Below are 20366 nucleotides of genomic sequence, written 5' to 3'. Positions count from 1 at the left end.
TTCATTCAGTTGACACTTAAGTCGAATGTACAGTATAGTTCTATATAGCAACAGTACAACCGTGGGCATCATTGCTACCTGATAGCTGATGTGCATCTTCACAATGTAACTACACATTGGGGTTCTGGACATGCCACATCGATTGCTCAGCTTTGGCTACTTGTGTTTTCTCGTACAAGTTCCTGATGCTTGTGAAGACGGTTCATAGTGAAGACAACATTGAAGAAGCTAAAGAAAGAAACACAAATCTAACACAGATTTGAAATTATGATTCAAAACACACTTTAATTAAAAAATGTTTAACTTTATTAAAATATCTTAAAAACATAGCCATGTCACATACACATCTTCCTGTACACCACTGTCTTATTCACATAAGTAATAATTTCTAAAGTGGAAGGAAAGAGTTGGAGACACAAGCAAGACATTTTTAAAGCAGACATGAGTAACTTTCACATTACTATAGTTCATAGATACATTGTTCCCCAGTTCACTTCAACTGAAGTCTATAAATTAAAAAACAAAGTGAAGCTAAGTCACAAAATGCTTAAGAAAGCCTGCAGTTGGACAAGTCTACATGGCCAATGCCCTTAAGGCGAGGCATTTTTAATGGAATAGTGTGAAATTAATTCAAACAATGGCAGAACAAAACAGATGATCTGACCTGTCATCAGAATATTAACTGTAAAAAATACTTGGATTGAAATGTGTTTTACCCTCAAATATCTGAAAACAGTGTCTGTTTCTTTGAACTAACATTTTCATTTAACAGTAACAGTATGTCAGACAAAACTACTATTTGCAACACTTTTATTGTTTCTACAATGTGTCTCAAAGACATCTCAGAGACTCATTTCTCTTCAATTTTAGTCAGGAATAATTAAAATGAAGCATGCAAAAGCATTAAAACACAAAATCAAAAACTGTACCTCAGTCATTTATCCTTGCAATGTCTGTTCAAATACAATTCCTGATGATCTTAATGAGCAAGACGAAAACTGGTCTGACTTTGCAAGGTTAGAAAAAACATCCAGATGCATTTAAAGAAGCACCTGTTGGGAATTTTACTTGTAGTATTCTAAAACATTTTGTTGTTAATTTACTGTAAAATCTCAATGAGATTTTACACTGGTACAAGATGTTAAGTTTAGCAAAAGCGGCAAAGATATCTAGAATGTTGCCGTAATATATTGAATTGTTATCTTATCTACTTAAAGTTACTTATAGTAACAAAATGCTTCCGTTTTAAAATTTATTCCACAAAGAGTGTGAAAACATCAGCGTGGTTTGACTTAAATGAAAAAGGACCGGAGGTTTCAAGCAAGCCTGTTGGCTTGTGGCTGCGTTTGTGTTGGTTCAGTGTGGATTGTGTTGTTGCATTCATCTAGGTAGTACAGCGTCAGGTCAAAATGAAGCAATAAATTGGACTGTCGTTGTAGAGGTGTTGACGCTCTTCCACTCCTTCATGGGGTTACATCAGTTCTATTGACATTACGTCACCTGTTGAACAGACACTCAGAAGAGCCTAAATCTTTCATGCTATATTTCACTTACAGTCAATTTGGCAAGACTTCAGTATGCTTCAAAAAAAGTGTTACATTTATCAACAGCATCTGAATTCCCCTTTCTGATGGCAGAAGTGAAAGTGGTGTTGATCAATTTAGTCCGAAACAGACAATCTGGTCCTCCATCACTTTACTTGTGTAACGCCATGAATGCCGTTGAGGACAGACGGAAAGTGTGCCATTATGCCCATTTGTACGATTCAATGCGTCAAGATTATGACATGAATCAAAAGACACAGGACGTGGGATGGAGCCACAAGGAGACTACGACTGCTGGCTTGTCCCCCCGCCTGTCAGTGAGGATAGAAACACTGATTTTAGACTAGTTGGTTTGAAGCATACCGAGGCCTTCACATCCCTTCTCAGGTGGTTTAGCACTAATTCATTTGACTGTGTATCCTAATAACTTCCATGTGCAATTTCCGCAGATGTTGAGTCCAGTGAATGGTTTAATTTCGACCTGACAATGTCACAAGCTGTTTGTAGGTTTGCTGAAGTAAAAACTGACAACTTTACCCCCAACATGGGTACAGCGCCCCAAAATCCAGAATGTCACATATCCCCCCCAGCACTCTGTTGTGGGAAAACTGCTCCATCAGCAACAAAGGGGCTACAGTAAAGTTTCTGCCTCCTCAGCGGTACCGTCCACTAGGCAGTACCTTCATACAGGTGAAGCTGTCAGGGTTCTTCGACAGCACCACAGGGTTGCCATCCAGGCGGACCTCATTGAGGCTTGGTCGTAGGTAGTAGGTGTCATTGGACCTGCAGAAGGTATCTACATTGACCTCAGTGATGTTGTTGTTCTGGAAAAAATGTGAGAACGTAACAGAGTGAATAAAATCTTACTCCTCAGGATCAGGTAAAAAAGGTCCCATAATATTATTTACTGAGTTCTAGCAAAAAATTGATTTTTAAATTTTAAATTAAATTCAGAACAGCTTGAACAACTAGGGGTTGTCAGTTGTTTCTGAATACATTTTGTTTGTGTATATCTTAGCAGTAAAAGATACAAACCTGTAAATGTAAGATCTGAACACTGTCAGGAATGTGTGGAACAGCTTCCAGCTGATTGTCAGCCAGGTACAGGTTGGTCAGCTTGGTCAATTTCTGTTGTGGAAACAAATTGACACCATGGGGACCCAGTAGTTGACTTATTGTTAGTTGTCCTGTCACTGTGTGGATCGTGAAGGTGCGATTGAAAATATACACAGCATACCAGGAAAGTTGTGACTATGAGTTGTATAGATCTATGTTGACTGATATCAACCTTATGTCTTTACATTAAGCACAAAGAGGACTGGAGTCATGATGCAGTTAGCTTAACATAAAGACTCACGAACTAACATGTTTTTCTTTGATCCATACAAAAAAAAGAAAAGTAATAACAATAGTCTGTGGTTTTGAGGAGAGTCAGGAGATGCAACTGTGTACAGCTCCCTGAAGTATTGTCACCACACCAAGTTGCCAAGTACCGTTATGGCTTTACAGAGACTAAGACCAAAAGCTGTGTATCTGATAAACAGTGCCTTAGCTGGAACTGTTGCAGGGGAGTACTGGGCTGATTGATGTACTGTCAAGAAAGATTTTAAACATTTAACTCCCCCTAAAACCACAGACATCTCATCTCACTCTTGGGAGAAGGAAATAAGCCTATTTCCCCAAAATGTTGAACAATTGAACTAACTAATGTATTTCTTTGAAAGTGCTGCACTTCAAAAATATAGGCTCCATCCAAGCAATCCTGTAATGCTTTTCTATGTTGTACAGTAACCTTAATTGCTGTTGCATAGTATCCTCTAGAACATATAATGTTGGTTCAGAGAAGAGATTTACAGCACATGGTAGAGGATTTGGCCAGTTTACCTTTTCTTGAACGTTACATTTCTGAACAAAGCCCTCATGGCTCACTGTCACTTCGGCTGCATTATTGAAGCTTTTGTTAATTTGTCTATATCTTTGAAGATCACTCATTAATCAAATCAAATCAAATCAAATTTTATTTGTATAGCCCAAATTCACAAATCACAGTTTGCCTCAGAGGGCTTTACAATCTGTACAGAGACGACACCCTCTGTCCTTCGACCCTCGATTCGAGTGAGGAAAAACTTGCCCCAAAAAAGGCCCTTTTAACAGGGAAAAAATGCGGAAGAAACCTCAGGGAGAGCCACAGAGGAGGGATCCCTCTCCCAGGACGGACAGACGTGCAATAGATGTCGCATGTACAGAGCAGATCAACGAGATCACAATGTATTCAATTATAAGCGATGGTTGACAGGAGTGAAAGTACACAAAGATGTATTACAGCAATAATGATGAAATGCACATGGAAATGTGATTACTAGTGATAACAGTAGTAATGATCAATGAGTTATTAATGAGTTCTGTAAATTTAAATTTAAAAAATGCCTTGACCGTCCTGTAGATTGGGTTGGGGTTTTCTGACTTAAAAGGTTTGGAGAGGTGATGTTGTGTACCTTGAAAGCATTGGCCTTGACACCCCTGGTTTTCAGGAGGTTGTTGTTGGCGTTGAAGGATGTGAGTTTGGCAGGGAGCATAGGAAGTTTGACCAGTCTGTTCTCAGCCAGAGACAATACCTCCAGTAGGGCAAGCTTAGAGAACGCCCCGTCTTCAATCTCTGAGATCAGGTTCCCTGTCAGATCAATCCTCTTCAGAGTCACTGTAGATGAATTCAAAAGAAATATTTTTATATAGTTGTAACAATTTCGGAAGTCTCACGTTGTTTTGTTGTCACACGACCATATAAATGTTATACCAAATTTTAGCGTCCCTCCTTCAATAACAGATGACACTTCACAAGTCAAAGATCTTGTAGGTTTGTGCATTTTGTTTTGGTCAAACTGGTCCTTTTTCCTTCACTGTTCAACCAAGCTGTTGACATCAAATTGTTCTTCCAGTGTTATTGTACCTTTGCAAACATGTGTAGTCCCATCACAGATTTCTTACAGTAAAATTCTCAATAAAGACCAAGAGACATACCCGACAAACAGCTTAAATGGTTGACCAAGACAATTTTGAGAGAGGCATCCGTAAAAATACTTGTTTTTAGATGTTTTTTGTGAAGAAATATTCCTGAAGCTTCGTCTTTTCTATCAGTCCAGTTTACAATGTGCAGCCACATGGACCAGTGTCTTTGTAGTTCTGTCACCCCAAATTCATGACAATGAAGTTAATCTGAATCTGAGTTAATCTTTATGTTTCGGTTCTGTAAATTTGTAGTCTTCAAGACAAAGCTAACTCTGAGGACATTACTGTGACACCATCATGAGTTAGGCGTTAAACATCTGTTGTGATGGAGACAGTTACCAGACTTACAAATTCCATCAAAATCTTTGGTGCTGATCTTCTTGATCTTGTTGAAGCGGGCATACAGATAGGCCGTCTCTTTAGGCAGGGTGGGGACAGAGGTCATGTCTGGGCTGACCTCCTCACAATACACTGAACCAGTCAGACACACACACAGCAGACAGGTGGGCAGGTCTGTAACACAGAGGCATCAAACAAACATGATGACATGATACAGGCAGGATGTAAAGCTTGACTTCGCTGTCGTCACAGCAGTGCACTTTAAACTGCCAACCATTGATTCAACTCGATTTTGATTAAGCAATTGAGGTGATGTGTTTAAATGCTTCGTTTTTTCTGACCTACAAAATCCCAAAGTTATTCAGTTCATCACATAAGGCAAAGAGAACGGAAACAAATCTTCCACTGGAGAAGATGGACATAGGATATGTGTGTTTTTTAAATAAAGAAATGTCTCAAACAGTAAATTGATCATCAAAAAAGTTCCATACATTTCTTTTGGTCGACTCATTGGCTCATCAGCTCTAATCAGTCCTCTTTCATATAGCACAACACAATACTATACCATTCATCCAAACCCACATTCTCTGCCTGTGTACTTGCATTAGTCGGTCATCTTGTTCACATTCAGATAATTCAAAATGTACCAGTGATACTCCTACCTGGTAGTGAGGCCTCAGTTCCTTTTCTACTTTCAGACCCCCAAGAGCAATTACTCTTCGCTGATCCACGTTTCCAATCGAACATTGACCAAGCTTTTTTTTTAAGTTGCTTCTTCCAAACTGTGGATGGTTATGGTAGCTGACACTTAAAGTGTTCAAAACATTCAAACATGCTCTTTGAGACCAATATTATCAACTACACTTTAGAGATAACCAGCTGAGTTATTGGAATTGCTCTTTGCCAATATAGGCTCCTGAGATAAAACCCAACACAACCCTTATTAATTTCTTATGAGAAATCTGTAGTTTGTCTTTGAGTGTCTTTCCCAGACTTTCAAACCACTGTGAACCAATGGAGCAACTCAAAGCAATCGGTCCACAGGTTTAAACTCCCCATAACAAAAATTTGATTCAGTGGAAACAAGGTAAACAGATCTTTCTCTTACCAGAGGCGTCTCCTCCTTCTGAGATTGGGCTGTCATCAGGTTCATCAGCAAGAGACACTGCTCTCTGCAGGAGAAAACAGAGTCTGTTCATATACTGGCCGGCTAATTGGCTAGAGCAAAACATTCTCACTGCCAGGGCTGAGTGTTCAATTTTGGAAATATGCTAACACATTGTACTGTGTCACATTTTTGGTAGAAAACCAGCTCGGAGTCTGTTTGCTATCATGAGCATCAAAGAGGTAAAAGACAAAATTAACTGTTTTTTAGCAAGTGTGGTTAAACAAGGTGGTCGGGTTTAATCTAATAGTTAAACTGTCAAGAGTCTCTAATTTTATTCAGTTCGTTAGTTGTCTCTCAAAGCCACAGGCATGTAGACAGGGTTAAACCCACTGTTTTATTTGGAGAATACAGTTTACTTACTGATTATTTTATTGGAAATATATAGCCCTACTATATTTAATTAATTGTAGAACATACCTTTGGTAACTGGTGAATGTGTGGTGTTAATCATTGGAGAACAAGAAGTGTTATTCTGTTAGAGACCATGTTGTGTCTAATAAATTAAGACTAAGTGGGCATTCAGACCATAAACACCACTGTGTTAATAAAAGAGTCTGTGTTGGTGTGGACTAGTTGCTTCAAATGATCCTCAAAGTCCAGTTTCAGAAACAGATCCGTGAGTTTTCAACTCTAAAACACTGTATATATGTATTTATACTGTATGAGCCAGATTTTTTTCAGCTGTGGAAAAGTTAAGAAGATGATAATCACTTTATCCTCCGTTTTCACAATATTCAAGTGATCACTAAAATGACAATTTTCCCATTACAAAGTCATCTAACATGTGCTTGTATGTACTGTCCAGTGCCGTGCATTATTGGATGATGCAAAAAGTCTAGTCAGGTTCATCTTTTTCTGCCAGTTGCTTTGGCCGGAGCCTCTGCACCTGGCTCTCCGCAGTGCCAACACAGTAGTCTGATTAAAATGACTGAGGAAGATCTGTGACATAGTTCTGCTGCTGGTCTGAACACAGACTCTGTTCAGTGCCCTCATCATCAACTATCTGATAATGATTTCCAGACTGTATTGGCTGGCACATTGTTCTGTAGCAGTCCACATTATATTCCACAGCTGGCTGCTGGCCGACCACTCCACAGCCTTAACTGCTGCAGTTGGATTCTCTATGGATTCTTTTGATGACTTTTTGATTTCCATTGTTGTCATGGAGTCTGATACTGTTCTTCCTGATATTTAACCATACCTTTTCAGAGGTGTTTGTACGCATAGTGACCCATGAGCAGGCTTTGTAAAATGAAGCCTGTGTGGTGATGAGCCAATAATAATCAGGTTGCTTTCAAGATTTTGTGCATTCTTAGCCTCTGACCCCAGAAGCCTCTAGACCTTTGGAGGTTGTGACAAATTTTGTCCTTCGGCCTGAGCAGTTTTGGGCCTGTGGATGCCTCCTGGGAAATTAAAATCTTTAAACTGTGTTGGCTGGGAGACATAGATCACCAATTAGCCAATCAAAACTGAAGCTCATAAATCAGAGGTTTTAGAAAGTATTGTTTGAAACATTCAGCCATGGAAAGGGAATATAATCTGCTACCAGTAAAGTTACTGTTAATGAAAGTTGAAATCCAGCGTCACCTCTGGTCTAATGGTTGGTTAGTTTATCCTCCATCCTCCATCATCCTTGCTGGGTTCATTCTCCTTGAGTGGCTTTAACCAATCACAGTATATCTTAGCAAAATACCAACCCTGGTGCTTCATCTCTGAACTAAGTGACTGGCCCCTCAAACAAAGCATAAAAAGGAAATAGATTTTTCCACATTGTGGATTAAAAAGTTAGCCTCACTGAAGCTTGTGGTTAATTGAAGCAGCAATAAAGGGTAAGAGGCCTGTCCCTAAAGGGTCTGGCAGAGACTTTTATGAAAAACAGCTGGTTCCAAATTAAGTTTTTACTCATTAAAATTCAAGTTAAGTTTCATAGCCATACTCACTCATGCACTTTCTTTCCCTCACATCCTCTGGGTTGTTTGTGGGTTTTCCACTTCCTGCAAGTGTTTCCCGAAGGATGAACCAGACCAGACTTTGGTTTTGGTTCATCCAAATATTTTTTGAAGAGGTTAGTGTGGTTAGTTGAAGCATAATGTGGTCAATTCAGGTTTGGTTTGTCTGGTGGAAAAGCAAGTAAGACACCACTAGGTGTGTGTGTATGTGCTGAAATTGAGCTGAATTAATTATCATCTGTTAGAGAACAGTAAAGTCTAGTGTTGACAGTTTCTGCTGTTGGCAAGTTGGAGATATCAAATTCAATTAAATTAAACCATGAAGTGGATTATTAGATTTTAGAAAAATGTGATCACTGATTGTCAGTTTTGCCAACTATTAAGCATGATCTTACCACCCCTTGGGATAAGTAAAATCCTTTCTTACCCTTTTTTCAAATATTTTAGCTATCTCTTCTTTTCTAACACTCAGCAGAAATTTCTCTGATAAGAAAGATATGTCTGCTCTCACCAAAATCTTGGCAGTGTGTGTTTGTTTTTAATTTGATTCTATGCACAGGACTGCATATTTGTATTTGTTTGTAAAAAAAAATATGTGGATAAGCTCAGTAAGTCACCTTGAATTACTATGTACAACAGTGACAACCACAGGTGTAAGGATTATCTTCTGAAGTCTTGCTGCAAGTGGACGGCAAAAACTACAGTACTACAGTACAGTACTACTACAGTTGGACTACTTTGAAAATGTGTTAAAGCTGAAGCCAATAAGTACATTTAAAAATTAAAATAATATGCATTTGATAGAGTTTTAGAAGAGAACATTTTTTTCAGTGATGCATGATGTAAATAATAAAGTTCCTACCCGAGCCCTCCTTGAATTCAAAGGGTCACTGAAGTGTCCGTTCAGCTCCCTGCCAGGTAGAGATCCCAGTATCAGCTGTGAATCCTGGTCAGACCTCCTGGCCGAGGCTGCCACCAGCCACGGCACCAGCATACAGGTGAATAAGAGAGACTTCATGCTGTCCAGAGCAGTGTGATGCCGACACACCAGCTTGCCTTAAAGCCTGAGTTTGGGTCAGCAGCTGCTCTCTGCTACGAGCCCCTGTTGGGATGTGTCAAATGACTGTATTTAAAGGCTGAACCAGTAGCTTCCAGCAGACTGTTAAAGCAGAGTTTATAGAGCAGAGCACTTAACCCTTCCCTGACCACCCACCAGTGAGAAAGAGACAGAGAGACAGACAGGATGTACAGAGAGACTTAAGTGTCAGTGTTTTCTGTTAAATGTCCCCTAAATGTGGACACAGCAAAAACTGCAGAGAGAGCAGAAAAATTGAAAGTTGACAACCACAGTGTGAGTGTGTTTTGTCAGAAGGAATGTCTGTGGTCTCTGCCCGGCCACTCAGTAATGACTCGTAATAGCCAACCCATCTTTCATTAGGCTGGATGAGTGGGTTTTTTTCTGCGCTGGCTCCGTTTTCTCTCAGTCGTGGGTCGGACATCACATTTAGCAGCCGTTACATAGTCACTGATTATAGGCTGAAATGTATTTGATTACTTTGGACTGACCAGTAGTCTAATCTGCCTCGCTTTATGGACGACTCCTCTCAGAGAGGTTTCAGGTTGGGGTTGATGTTACTCAAAGCGTTTACCTCCTCTAAATTATCAATAAACTAGTTCTGAAAGCAATGGTTTCTCAGCTAAAATTAATGTAATATAAATACATAGTAATGCAGACAAAAATAATAAAGACTGTTGTCCTGAACAAGATTTATCTAAGCAATCTAATTTATATGATTACACGGTTCCCTTGGATCAACACATTTTTAACATTTTCAATTGAAGGTCAAATTGAATTTGAGATGGAAGTCGTTCATTCTGAGCTGAAGCAGATAAGTTGAGTGCGTTTCTGTTATTTGTCCAGCCTGTATACAATATTAAATTTCATATCTCACAGCAATGGGTCTAGTCTAGGGGTTCTTAAAGACGTGCTGGGGGTCCCGTACGGTGGGCATCAAAGAGGTTATACTGTTGTGTTCTTGGTGTCTTTAGTAGGTTTTAGTGAAAGTTCCAGGGTACTTCACGAGGTTTTGATGGTAGTTGAGGTTTTAGAGCCCCTTATATAGTTTCTTGGATTTGGGGGCCTTTATGTGGTTGAACATTAGGGAGGTCATGATTTCAATTCTAATTCAAAAATCGCCTAAAATGAGCATTCAATTTCAACGAAAGCAAAGCATGATTGCCGATTTTTCCAGAAAAAAAAGTGACGTTTTTTTTAACTAAATTACAGATTAAAAGCACTGAGATAACTATAAACGTATACTGTAGAATTGGCACCAGAAGCAAAAGGACGTGCAGTTCGTAAAGCAAATGTACGTCACAGTACATTGTGAAAGAAGAGAATTTGCTTCAGGGTGAATGTAAACAGCATCAACAAAAGGTGATGATAATATGGTGGGCATCTTCACAGGTAAACACTGCCCATCAACTTTGACTGACCGTTGGCAGCAAGCATCAGTGACGTAAACAGAGTCCACCTCTCCTCGTCCTGTTGTAGTCCTTTGCTCTGTCGGTTCAGAACAAGGTCCTCCCGTCGAGTGCAACAGCTTGATCCGGGATGTTCTGGTGGAGACAGGAGAAGGCACAACAGTCTATGATTTTTCCATGTGTCCATTTTCCTGTGACCGGACATTAGCCAGGAGCAGCCTTAAATCCAAGCTGGATTAGCTTGCTGTCATCCTGGCTCTCTCCCCTCTCCTCCCTGGGGCGTTCTGGTTGGATGGTCGAAAGATGCCATGGGCAGTGGTCGTCTCAAATTCATCCACTTTGCTGATGTCTCATGAGTTTACGTTAGAGTTTTTATTGACAGCTGTTAGGATTAGGACTAAAGCATATGTTTTATTGTAGACGAATCTTAGTTATTCAATGAATGTCCTGTTTGAATAAAAGTGTTATGTCAGAAGCACAGCCTTAAATCTGTGTTTCTGATTGAAGGGACTCTATTTAATCCAGCTGAAGACTATTCGTGAGACTAAAGCCATGCAGTCCGTCCAGCAGTAGCATTTGGTTTTCCTTATTGCTTCCTTCCTGATGTTGAGGTGTCTTGAATGAGAATTTTGTTCAGAAGTTCAGATGCTTCTCATCTTTGAACATTTCTAACTTTTCTGTTCTGCTTTCTGATAGAAAGAAAATTAGAAAATGAATTTGATTGTCTTACAAAACTTAACAGGTATAACAAAGCACCATCAGTGTTCAGTCTTTACATTGATTTTAATTAGTGGAATGGGTGATTGGTTGTGAAAGAGTGAAGTAGTGACATGCAGAATTTACCACTGTCAACAGAAGTTGGAGGTGTGCAGCCTGTCGTCTGCAGCTCTTCATCTGACAGCTCCTTCTTGTTTCATTACCTCCACAGACTGTATAAAATTACTCCCAGACATATTTCAAATTGATGCGCTGTCAAAAATGCCAAAAATGACTGTTGTTTTGTTCTGTTAAAGCATTTTTGATTGAATGATAGCATTAAGCACTTACTCAACACATTTAAGAAGTGTGATGCACCGGGTATAACCCGTGTTGTCACAAGCTTTATTAGTCAGTGGGAAGATTTCGACACCACAACAACCTTAGTCTTTATAAGATCCCCAAACCCTTGGTGCATACAGCTGCAGCTTGCAACCAAGTGTGTAAATGGCTGGGATGAGAATTGGCACCAAGTTTGAGATCATTGCACTCAGCTTTAAAACAGTGAATTGCCCCCATTTGGACTGAGACTGAGTTGCTGCCCTAAGTGAAGAGGTTCAGGTATCTCCAAGGCATATGAATTGCCTACTTCTTGAAAGTACTAGTTAGGGAGTCAATAAAATTTCAGGTGAAATGGGAAATTGGTTGACGAACAGACTAAAAATGCACGTTAAGACAATAGAAAAAGGTGAACAGGTTCTCAGTGGTCTGAGTGAACTCCACCAAAAAAACAAACAAACAACCAAAACAAAAGTCCCTGGAAAATATTGTGAGAACATTCTGGACATATCATATCTCAGGTTTTCAGCTCTGTAATCAATGCATCTCTATGGTTTAATATGTATCAGACCTCTATAGCCTTACTTTTCCAAAGAAGTATGAAGTGCTGTAGAAGCAATAGCACATCAATAAATAACTGCTAATATGATAAACACAAAAAAATGCCAGAAATGAATCAGAAACAGAATTACTGGAAAATGGCAAAAAAAAAAAAAAAAAGAGTATGGGAGAAGTTTCCAAAGCAGAAAGGCCAAGAGATTCTCAGTAACAAAAAGAAGTGACTCTGTTCACTTAGTCTATTCAGCAGCTGCTGAGGTCCAGCTGTTCTTGGGTTGATTTCAGCCTTGGATGTCAAACCAGAGAGATGTTGGGCTTCCCCAGAGCAGTTCTTAAGAATTTGCTTTTTTTTTTGGTGTTGTCCGGAGACATGGTGAAATGAAAGATACGACAAGAGACATTACTCCTCTATAAACAAGCAGAGCGAGAGAGCAAAGACTGAAGTTTAACAGCAAAACAGTCAAATAGGAAACATGTGACTATTTCAGCATTCAAGAGGAGAGGAAAAAGAAGGGGGCCCAGATATAAACATCCAAGGAACATGAGCCCAGACTGTTACAGGTGTGTTAGCAATTATGAACACCTTTAAACTTTTACGACTCTGGGAAGAGGTCCAGCAACTGGAGAATGTTTTTACTGTCACTAATTTTCTGTACTAGAGTTTGAGCTGTCAGGGTGGTTTCACTGGTATTCCACTGCACAATAAAGCAAGTCAGTGGGGAAAGCCACCCTCAACACCACACTAAAAGCACAGTATTCCTGTCATGTTTACTCACTCAATGTGTTTGTGAGTGTGACTAAGTCTTTTTTTTTTTTTTTTAAGCTTTGAACTTGATATAATCCCTGTTATTGTACACATGGGCACATGTTGCAAAACGTTCAGAAGAAGAAGCATTACATTTGGATGAGATTGCAGATGAATAATGAATAACAAGAAGGACTGTAAACTCTACAAGGAGAACTTTATGAGATACACTATATGATGTTTATCTCCCGACAGTCAACACCAACTGGTCCAGTCTGGACTGGACTTGGTCTAACTTTGTCCAGTTAGTTCAGATTCCCTAAACAAAATTGCAAATGGCCACGCACCAAAATGTTTGTGCTCCCCTTAAAGGTTCCCAGAGGAATTTTCTTGTAAACAAATGAGTTATGTTTAGATTCCGTGTTTCTCACCAGAACACCTTATGTGTATCCTTGAGATCTAACAAACATGTGGAATGCATTTCCCTCCTCATAAAACACTTGCAAAACAGATTTTTTTTCAATATGTTAAATTCTGTATTGCTTACATTTCTGTTAACTAGCGTGCAGTCTTCTTTTTCACTGCCATTGTTGGTTAATGCTGCGTTTTTGTTTTGTTTTTTTCAGGTCACCACCAGCAACAGTTGATCAAAAAATCGAATTAAGCAGGTTGAAGGAATGTGTGTCCTTCTGAAGTGCAGCTTCTTAGTGCAACCTGTCTAAAACAACAACAAATTCCTGATTTAATGCTGTGCGTGGTGCAAGTAGTTTTTTTCACTCAGTTGGTTGAATTGCTTAAGGCCACATATAAATCAAATCAAGCAGTGCAGTCTTCGCATTATTTTTAATGAGGATAGTCCATTTTGGCTGGGTTGGTGCTGGCTGCAGGGGTGCCGTCAGCTGCAGCAAAAAAGTTGAAACGGACTCAAACTTTTGGACAAACGCAGCCCGACATCACGTTGCGGTGGCCAATCACATAAGCTGGCGATCAGACTTGCAGCATGAATGACTGAAACCACAGTGAGTTTAACGTTATGGGTCATGTGTATTCAGTTTGGCACCGAGCAACAGTTTCAAACACTGGATCAATGCTGACGATCACTGTAGGACCAGCATGCTTAACCTACTCTGGCAGAAGCATGACCGGAGATCATAAGCAGAGGAGAAGGGGACAGTTGCTGGGCATGTTATTTAGCATGGCTAGCATAACAACATAGCAGCTTCGCTTTTTGGCAAACTGATCAGCAAGTTCCCAACAAGTTCCCAACAAGTCATCACCGAGCATGGAGTGACACGCCCACACCACTGCACAAACCTGCAGAGTTTCACCACACCACCTGATTAGGTCTGACTGTAGCCTAAGAGTTGAAGGTGTGCAGCCCTCACGCCTGCAACTCTTCATCTAACACCTCACTATAGCTGCTCTTTCTTGTTCTCTTACTTCATGCAATATTTGAAACTGATTCTGTCAAAAATGCCAAAAATGACCAAGTTCTGTTTTGTATAAACACGGTTGATATAATAAATACTTTTTTTTAATGTGACTGCTTCACAGAAAAGGCACACAAAGTTTCACTGCGGCAGTAGGAAATGTTCTGTTTATACAGACAATTTTCAATAAGTCAATTGTCTGAATATTGTATAATTAACAATAACTTCAACAACCAATGACATTGTATCTAACTACTCAGCCCATGGTTCAATCCAGACAGCCAATATCTTAAACCATTCATACTTTAATTAACTGATGCGCAATATTCTTTTTGATCTATATTACATCTGTGCTGTTGTCCAGAAGAACAAACAAAATGAAAAACTGTTGTATCCTCAGTGAAAGAGCAGAGGAAGCAGTTCATTTCGTTTAACATCCCAAACCTGTATCAGACGAGTGTTTCTGATATCCTGTTGGTCTTTTTGTTCCACTCAAGTCAAGTCTCAAGTCAGATTTCAGCTTAAAATCAAAAGTTAATTTTAGACGTCTTTACAACTGTACACCTGCACATCATATAACACCCTCTATACTCAGACTCTTGGTCCAGACAACAAAAACTGCTTACCATAATTATACCATAAAAATACTTATTTATTTATTGTTGGAGTGGGTCTAAGTAAATACTATTTTTGGTAAAACCAGTTTACTCGGGTTGTTGTAATTCTTGAGGTTTCCTGCTCCAAACCCACCACTTTTCTCCCATGTAAACACAACCATAATAACGATAAACTTTTTTTCTGGCCTATTTCTTCTGACAGCTGTGGTCAACGTGACTGTGAGCTGGGGTTTTAGGCTGACAGGTGTAAGCAAGCAATACTTAATGGCAGACTGAAGTTGGCCTAGACAAAACAACATACGTCAGTAAATTTACTCTACACACACACAGACGCCTATTTGACTGCAGAGTAGCTTTCGACACAGTGGACCACCTGGCTAGGCATTAAACAGTCTTGGTCTGCATGGGTCTGGCTGACAACTAACATGACGTATTAACCCACCACTGAGAGCTGTGTGTCTTGGTGTTCTGACATAGCCACCCTCTACCTCCAGACTGCTGCCAGCAGCTGCAGGACTGACAGTGAGGTGTTTTATTTTAGCTTAGAGACTCGTTATGTAATCAGTGTTCCATGTTTTTCAAATTAAATGGTTTCAATTCCCTATTAGCCTCCATGTGACATTAAACAGAGACAAATCAAACTGACCTGCAGAAAATGATCGCCTAACTGTGCAGCTTTTATGGAGCTTTTTGCCTCATAGAGTTTTGACTTTGTGCAAAATGTAGTCACAACACTCCCAGCACACTATTGAAAGTTTGTTTGATAAGAACAGTTTTGGACAGCAACACTCAAGCTCTGATAAAACCCAGTGTCCACTCCCTGCCCACAAAGACAGACTAGCTGTTACTGTTACTGTATGCTGTCATCTGTAATGTTAAGGAAAAACAACAAAAGCAAATATTGGATTGCTTCAACAGATACAGAAGACTTTGAAAAGGATCAGGAAAAAATAAGTTTGATCAGGACAACCCGACTTTTAGATGAGCTGTCTCTTTCCAACTAGAATTTTTAACATTTTCACTGTAATTTATTAGAAGTATAAAACATGAAAAGCTTCTTTTTTTAAAGACATGAAAAGTCACTACAAAATTTCCACACTGGCAATGGAAGTACTTGTTACTAGAAACAGATGGTTCTGGGATGTCTATTCTTGGCACAACGTCGAGGACCCAGTTTCTACCATTTTACCAACAACTGGCATTTCACTTCCTCATTTGACTGAACCTCCTACCTGTTCACTGTGTGCACTGGGGACCAAAATACCAGACAGATAAGGAATTATGAGGGCTCACTGCTTGAGCTACTCATCATTGCTTAGCAAATAAATGGCCTTTAAACTTTGAGACATTTCCAAATGTCGGACATGTAGAATTGATTTATCAGAAGTGGACTTGGCTGGATGTTCAGATATCCAACCCGTCCTGGACATGATTGCAGTATGACTTTCACCTTTTATCTTTACTTTTCATACGGACATTACTCTTGTGTAACAGTCATCCCTGCAGTGCTCCACAAGTGTAGTTGCCTGTCCTACGGTGTCAATTGAAATTAGTTCTTTGGTCTGTGTTACTGTAAATCTGTTCTTTTTTCCCTGTAATCGTTTCAAAGTAAGCCCCTGTCCAGGAGAAGTATTCCCTCTGACTATTTACTGTAAAAGTGAGTGGTTTTCCTCATGCCGAGCTTTGGTTCAAATACTGGCATTCAGCCTTGGAATTCAGTCCCAGAGGATCTGAGAACGACCTGATTGTTAAAACAGAATGAGTGCAGCCTCCACAGGGAGACCACCACCTTGGTTTTAGAAACAACAGGTTAGTTTTTGATTTCTACAACATTTTTTCCAGAACTCAAGGGTTTAAGACAAAGGCTGTATTGTTTTCTGCTTATTTGAACTGCCTCTTCAACAGTATATCTTTATACCATCAAATATCTATTAGGCTGTGTTTTGTAAACAGGAAAGGAATAGTTTCAGCTTTCTATCTCTGGCATTATTTCTCATTCAGTCTGGCATGGCTGGACCTATCTCCACAGCACTGTGTCAGCGCTTAAGAAAGGATCGGCAGCACCCATTATAATTCTGCTATAAAAAACACTCAGGCCTGTTTGTATTTCTTTTAAACCAATCACAATCGTCTTGGGGAGCAAAAATAAAACAAGGATGCAGGAACGTTGCACCTGCAAAATAGAGTCAGGGGAATTTCCTTTTGTGGAACATTTGCACATGGGGTGATGTGCCCTGGCATTAAAATGGCTAAACCCCTGCAAAAGTAAAAAATAACAGCTGTTAGCTCATTCAAGTTCTTACCATTAATGTCCAGGTTAGGGTTAGGGTGACATTTTCAGCGTGTAGGTTGCTAGCTCGGAGGATGTTGCTGTAGTTTCTCGTAGCAGTGAGAATATTGAAATTAATTTGTCAAAATCCTCCGATTTACAGGAAATGGAACACTGCTCATTTTAATGAAGGAAAGTCTGATTCACCAGGTGTTGACTGTGGGTAAAAGTCTGCCATTTGCTGCTTATTTCAGATGGGGGTTTATACTCAAATGAGCATTTTGAACTCCTTAGATAACACCTATTAAACACTAGTTGTAGGTGTAACTTCTGATTCATTCCTGTCCGAAATGATACAAATAACCTATTATAAGTATTTTAAAAGAAGGGGAATTGAAACTATGTATGCAGTTATTTTGTTTGGATCCAAATTAATATGGGGGAAAAAAATTAATAGATGTTTTTTGTTGATGATTGCTTTGACGGCTTGTTTGCTTGTTGTTTATCTACTGTATTCCTCTCCCCACAAAATACCTTTCGGCTCATCTGGTCACTTAACCGTAACCAGCTCTTTTCCATGATAACGGGATGCTAATCCTCTTTTGTAGAGCTGTTGGTACGGTGTATCATTCATACATGGAGATATAAGTTAGCAGCTTTATCGAGTGAATACTTCTAACATTGTTATTATTGCTTAGCCCACTTGGCTAATGCTATTAAAGCCTTGAAAGCACTGCCGTTGTGTCAGTTGTAATGATACTTTGTTACCTATGCAAGTTCTGACACACTCCCGAAGTATCACCCATAAGTATTGTAGAGCTGCTGCTGGGAACTGCAGTATGCCCACTGTCTACGTATGGTTCCTGTTGTCAGAGCCAGATGCAGAGCAGATGTTAGGGATGCACTGAGAGGAAGGCAAGGATTTAAAGTTCGTTGTTGTTACGACTCTGTCATGCAACACAATATCTCTATAAGACATCTGATAAATTGCTGTTAAGTTGAAACTAGTGTAGGTTCAGGAATTGATGTCAGACCTGGACTGGAGTATGTTTCCAATTACCTTGATATGACGGGGATCCCATGCCAGAATATTGAGCTTGTTTGAATTTTGAATGTTGAGTTTAATGTGTACTCTTTTCTGTTTTGTTTATTTTTTATGGTCAGCTCAAGTTATTTATTTGCCTTCAGGAAAAGTAGGCGTTTTTGTTTATTTATTTATTCATTTTTTATCATTTTGTTCAGGCCCAAGCAGGGCCTAGCAGTCTCAGGGTAGAAATCGAGCAGAGGATAGAGTTCTGGTTTATTTATATAGACTTCATCGAGACACTGAATTCAGCTGTGGTGAATTAAACTGGATCTGGATCTTTGGTTCATGTCATGATATGGACATCTCAGGGTCTGCTGTCTGTTTTCTTCCTCTTACTGTTTACTGTAAAGAGCCCTTCATGGTTCTCAAAGCCTGGAAGCTCTTATCTCAGCATGAGGTTTACTGTTAGCTCCCTGCTCCAACAAAACACCAGAGCACCCAGGGAGGAGGGTCTTCTAGTAGTTTTTCCACCAGGGGTGAGTGGGATGGGTGGCCAGGTATATGTTGTTGCTGTTGTTGTAGTTTAGGTTTGACCTCACAGACCTTGACAGCACCTGAGGCTTCTAGTAGTTTTCCAGTGTTATTATTAAATAATCTACCCTGAGACTGCTAGGCGCTTGGGCCTAACAAGATAAAAATGAAAAAAAATCATATTGTGATAATGGCAGGATTCAGAGTTGTTGACGTAATGACTTCATAATGTTTTGCACAGCAAAAAAAGTAAAATTTATACCAGCTCCTCTTATATACAGAGTCTGTATAAGGGAGCGAATTTTGGTTGGTTATGATAAGAGCCAAAAATCCTAACAGCTATTGTGAGTTCTCAACCAAAAATATTTCCAGTATATTTTTCATATCATCAAGAATGTCATTATCACAGAAATGCCCTGAAATACCATGATATTAGCTTTGGGCCCACCCCTACTTGAGATGTAAAGGATGCCAAGGTACCTGCAGAGTCCGAATAAACTCATTGGCCTTTGGTATCTTTTAAACTTAATGGGAGGATTGTTGGGTAAAGGCATTTAAATGCTTCACAATCTTTCACAATCCCCACAAAGTGTTTGAAGCAGATCCCCTGGGGTGTTAATGTAGAGTTAAGATGGGTAAATAGGCTCACACATTTTCTTGTAAATGTTTTTAACCATTTTTAGGGTATGTTTTTGTAAAAAAAAAAAACAGTACTTCCCGACCTCCACGTACTCGCAACTGAAACAACTGAACCGCCCTTTGCACTGAAGGCAGCAAAATGAGATTGCCACAGCCTACAAAGAGAATTGCTTTGTGTGGATTACTGCACAATATGTACGGTGCAGTGCTTTTATGGTATAGTTCTAAAATATATATATTAATTTTATAGCTACACGAATGGCTTGCTGTTATTACCACTGATCAATATTTTGAACCGAAACGATCTGAAAACTTCTTAGTGTCTACCAGGTTAAAGCCTTCTCCTACTGAAAGTCAGTGTAAGAAACAGACAGTCCTAATTTGAGGTAGGTTTTAGTGCTAATTAAACTTTCAACATGATGCCCAGGAGGGATTAACGAAGCTTGATAAATACATGGCTAAGAGTCAGTCGTTCCAAGTTTTCAATCAACTTGACCTAGTCATGATTCAAGACGGATGCATCAACTAATTGAAATGTTACACCGCATAGATAGATAGATAGATAGATAGATAGATAGATAGATAGATAGATAGATAGATAGATAGATTTGTTTTATAGGAAAATCATGCAGAAGTTAAACAAGTGAAACAAGTGCTTTCGCTCCTTCTGATCAACTCTTTTATTTTTTGTCTTTGTGCTGTGTTGTGTCTTGATGACAGTCTCTGTTGGTACTGGACAAGAAACTGATTTTGATTAAACTGTCAACTAAGACATGACGGTTTGGATTAAACCAGTATGAGACATATGGAGTGTATTACTGGTTGACTGGGTTCCAGTGTGCGGTGGTATTGGATTAGTTGCCCACTGTTCTTTGATGACTACTGGATTGGTTATCCAAGCATTCCAGACAGAAACTGAGAGACGGTAAACGTTGGCTCTGAAATGATTCATGCTGAATTTGAAACTGTTGAAATACTAGTTATCAGACACAATCAAAATCTTTGTTATTCTAGTAAGTTTAAAG

At 39.4% G+C, this 20366-nt stretch overlaps 2 protein-coding genes across 3 annotated transcripts in view; one reads left to right on the top strand and one right to left on the bottom strand.

Moving 5' to 3' along the window:
* cenpp (centromere protein P) overlaps positions 1-20366 on the top strand; it is a 90760-nt gene that overhangs the window by 11881 nt on the left and 58513 nt on the right. The gene's annotated exons all lie outside the window — the stretch shown is intronic.
* ogna (osteoglycin, paralog a) lies at positions 284-9358 on the bottom strand. The gene is made up of 6 exons (XM_084347718.1): positions 8869-9358; positions 5998-6061; positions 4899-5063; positions 4040-4242; positions 2580-2672; positions 284-2368 (listed from the first exon to the last, which is right to left on the bottom strand). Exons 1-6 carry the CDS (start codon positions 9022-9024, stop codon positions 2198-2200), a joined length of 852 nt encoding a protein of 283 aa, XP_084203844.1. The 5' UTR covers positions 9025-9358; the 3' UTR covers positions 284-2197.

This window comes from Pagrus pagrus (assembly GCF_965226575.1).
Source record: "Pagrus pagrus genome assembly, chromosome: 3".
Classification (NCBI taxonomy): Eukaryota; Metazoa; Chordata; class Actinopteri; order Spariformes; family Sparidae; genus Pagrus; species Pagrus pagrus.
This window is presented reverse-complemented; position numbering and strand designations above follow the sequence as displayed.

Coding starts and splice junctions, on each gene's coding strand:
- ogna (XM_084347718.1), bottom strand. CDS start 9,024: ATGAAGTCTCTCTTATTCACCTGTATGCTGGTGCCGTGGCTGGTGGCA. Junction 4,243..4,898: donor CAAAGATTTTGATGGAATTT/GTAAGTCTGGTA, acceptor ATTCATCTACAG/TGACTCTGAAGAGGATTGAT. Junction 2,673..4,039: donor TCAAGGCCAATGCTTTCAAG/GTACACAACATC, acceptor TTTCCACAACAG/AAATTGACCAAGCTGACCAA.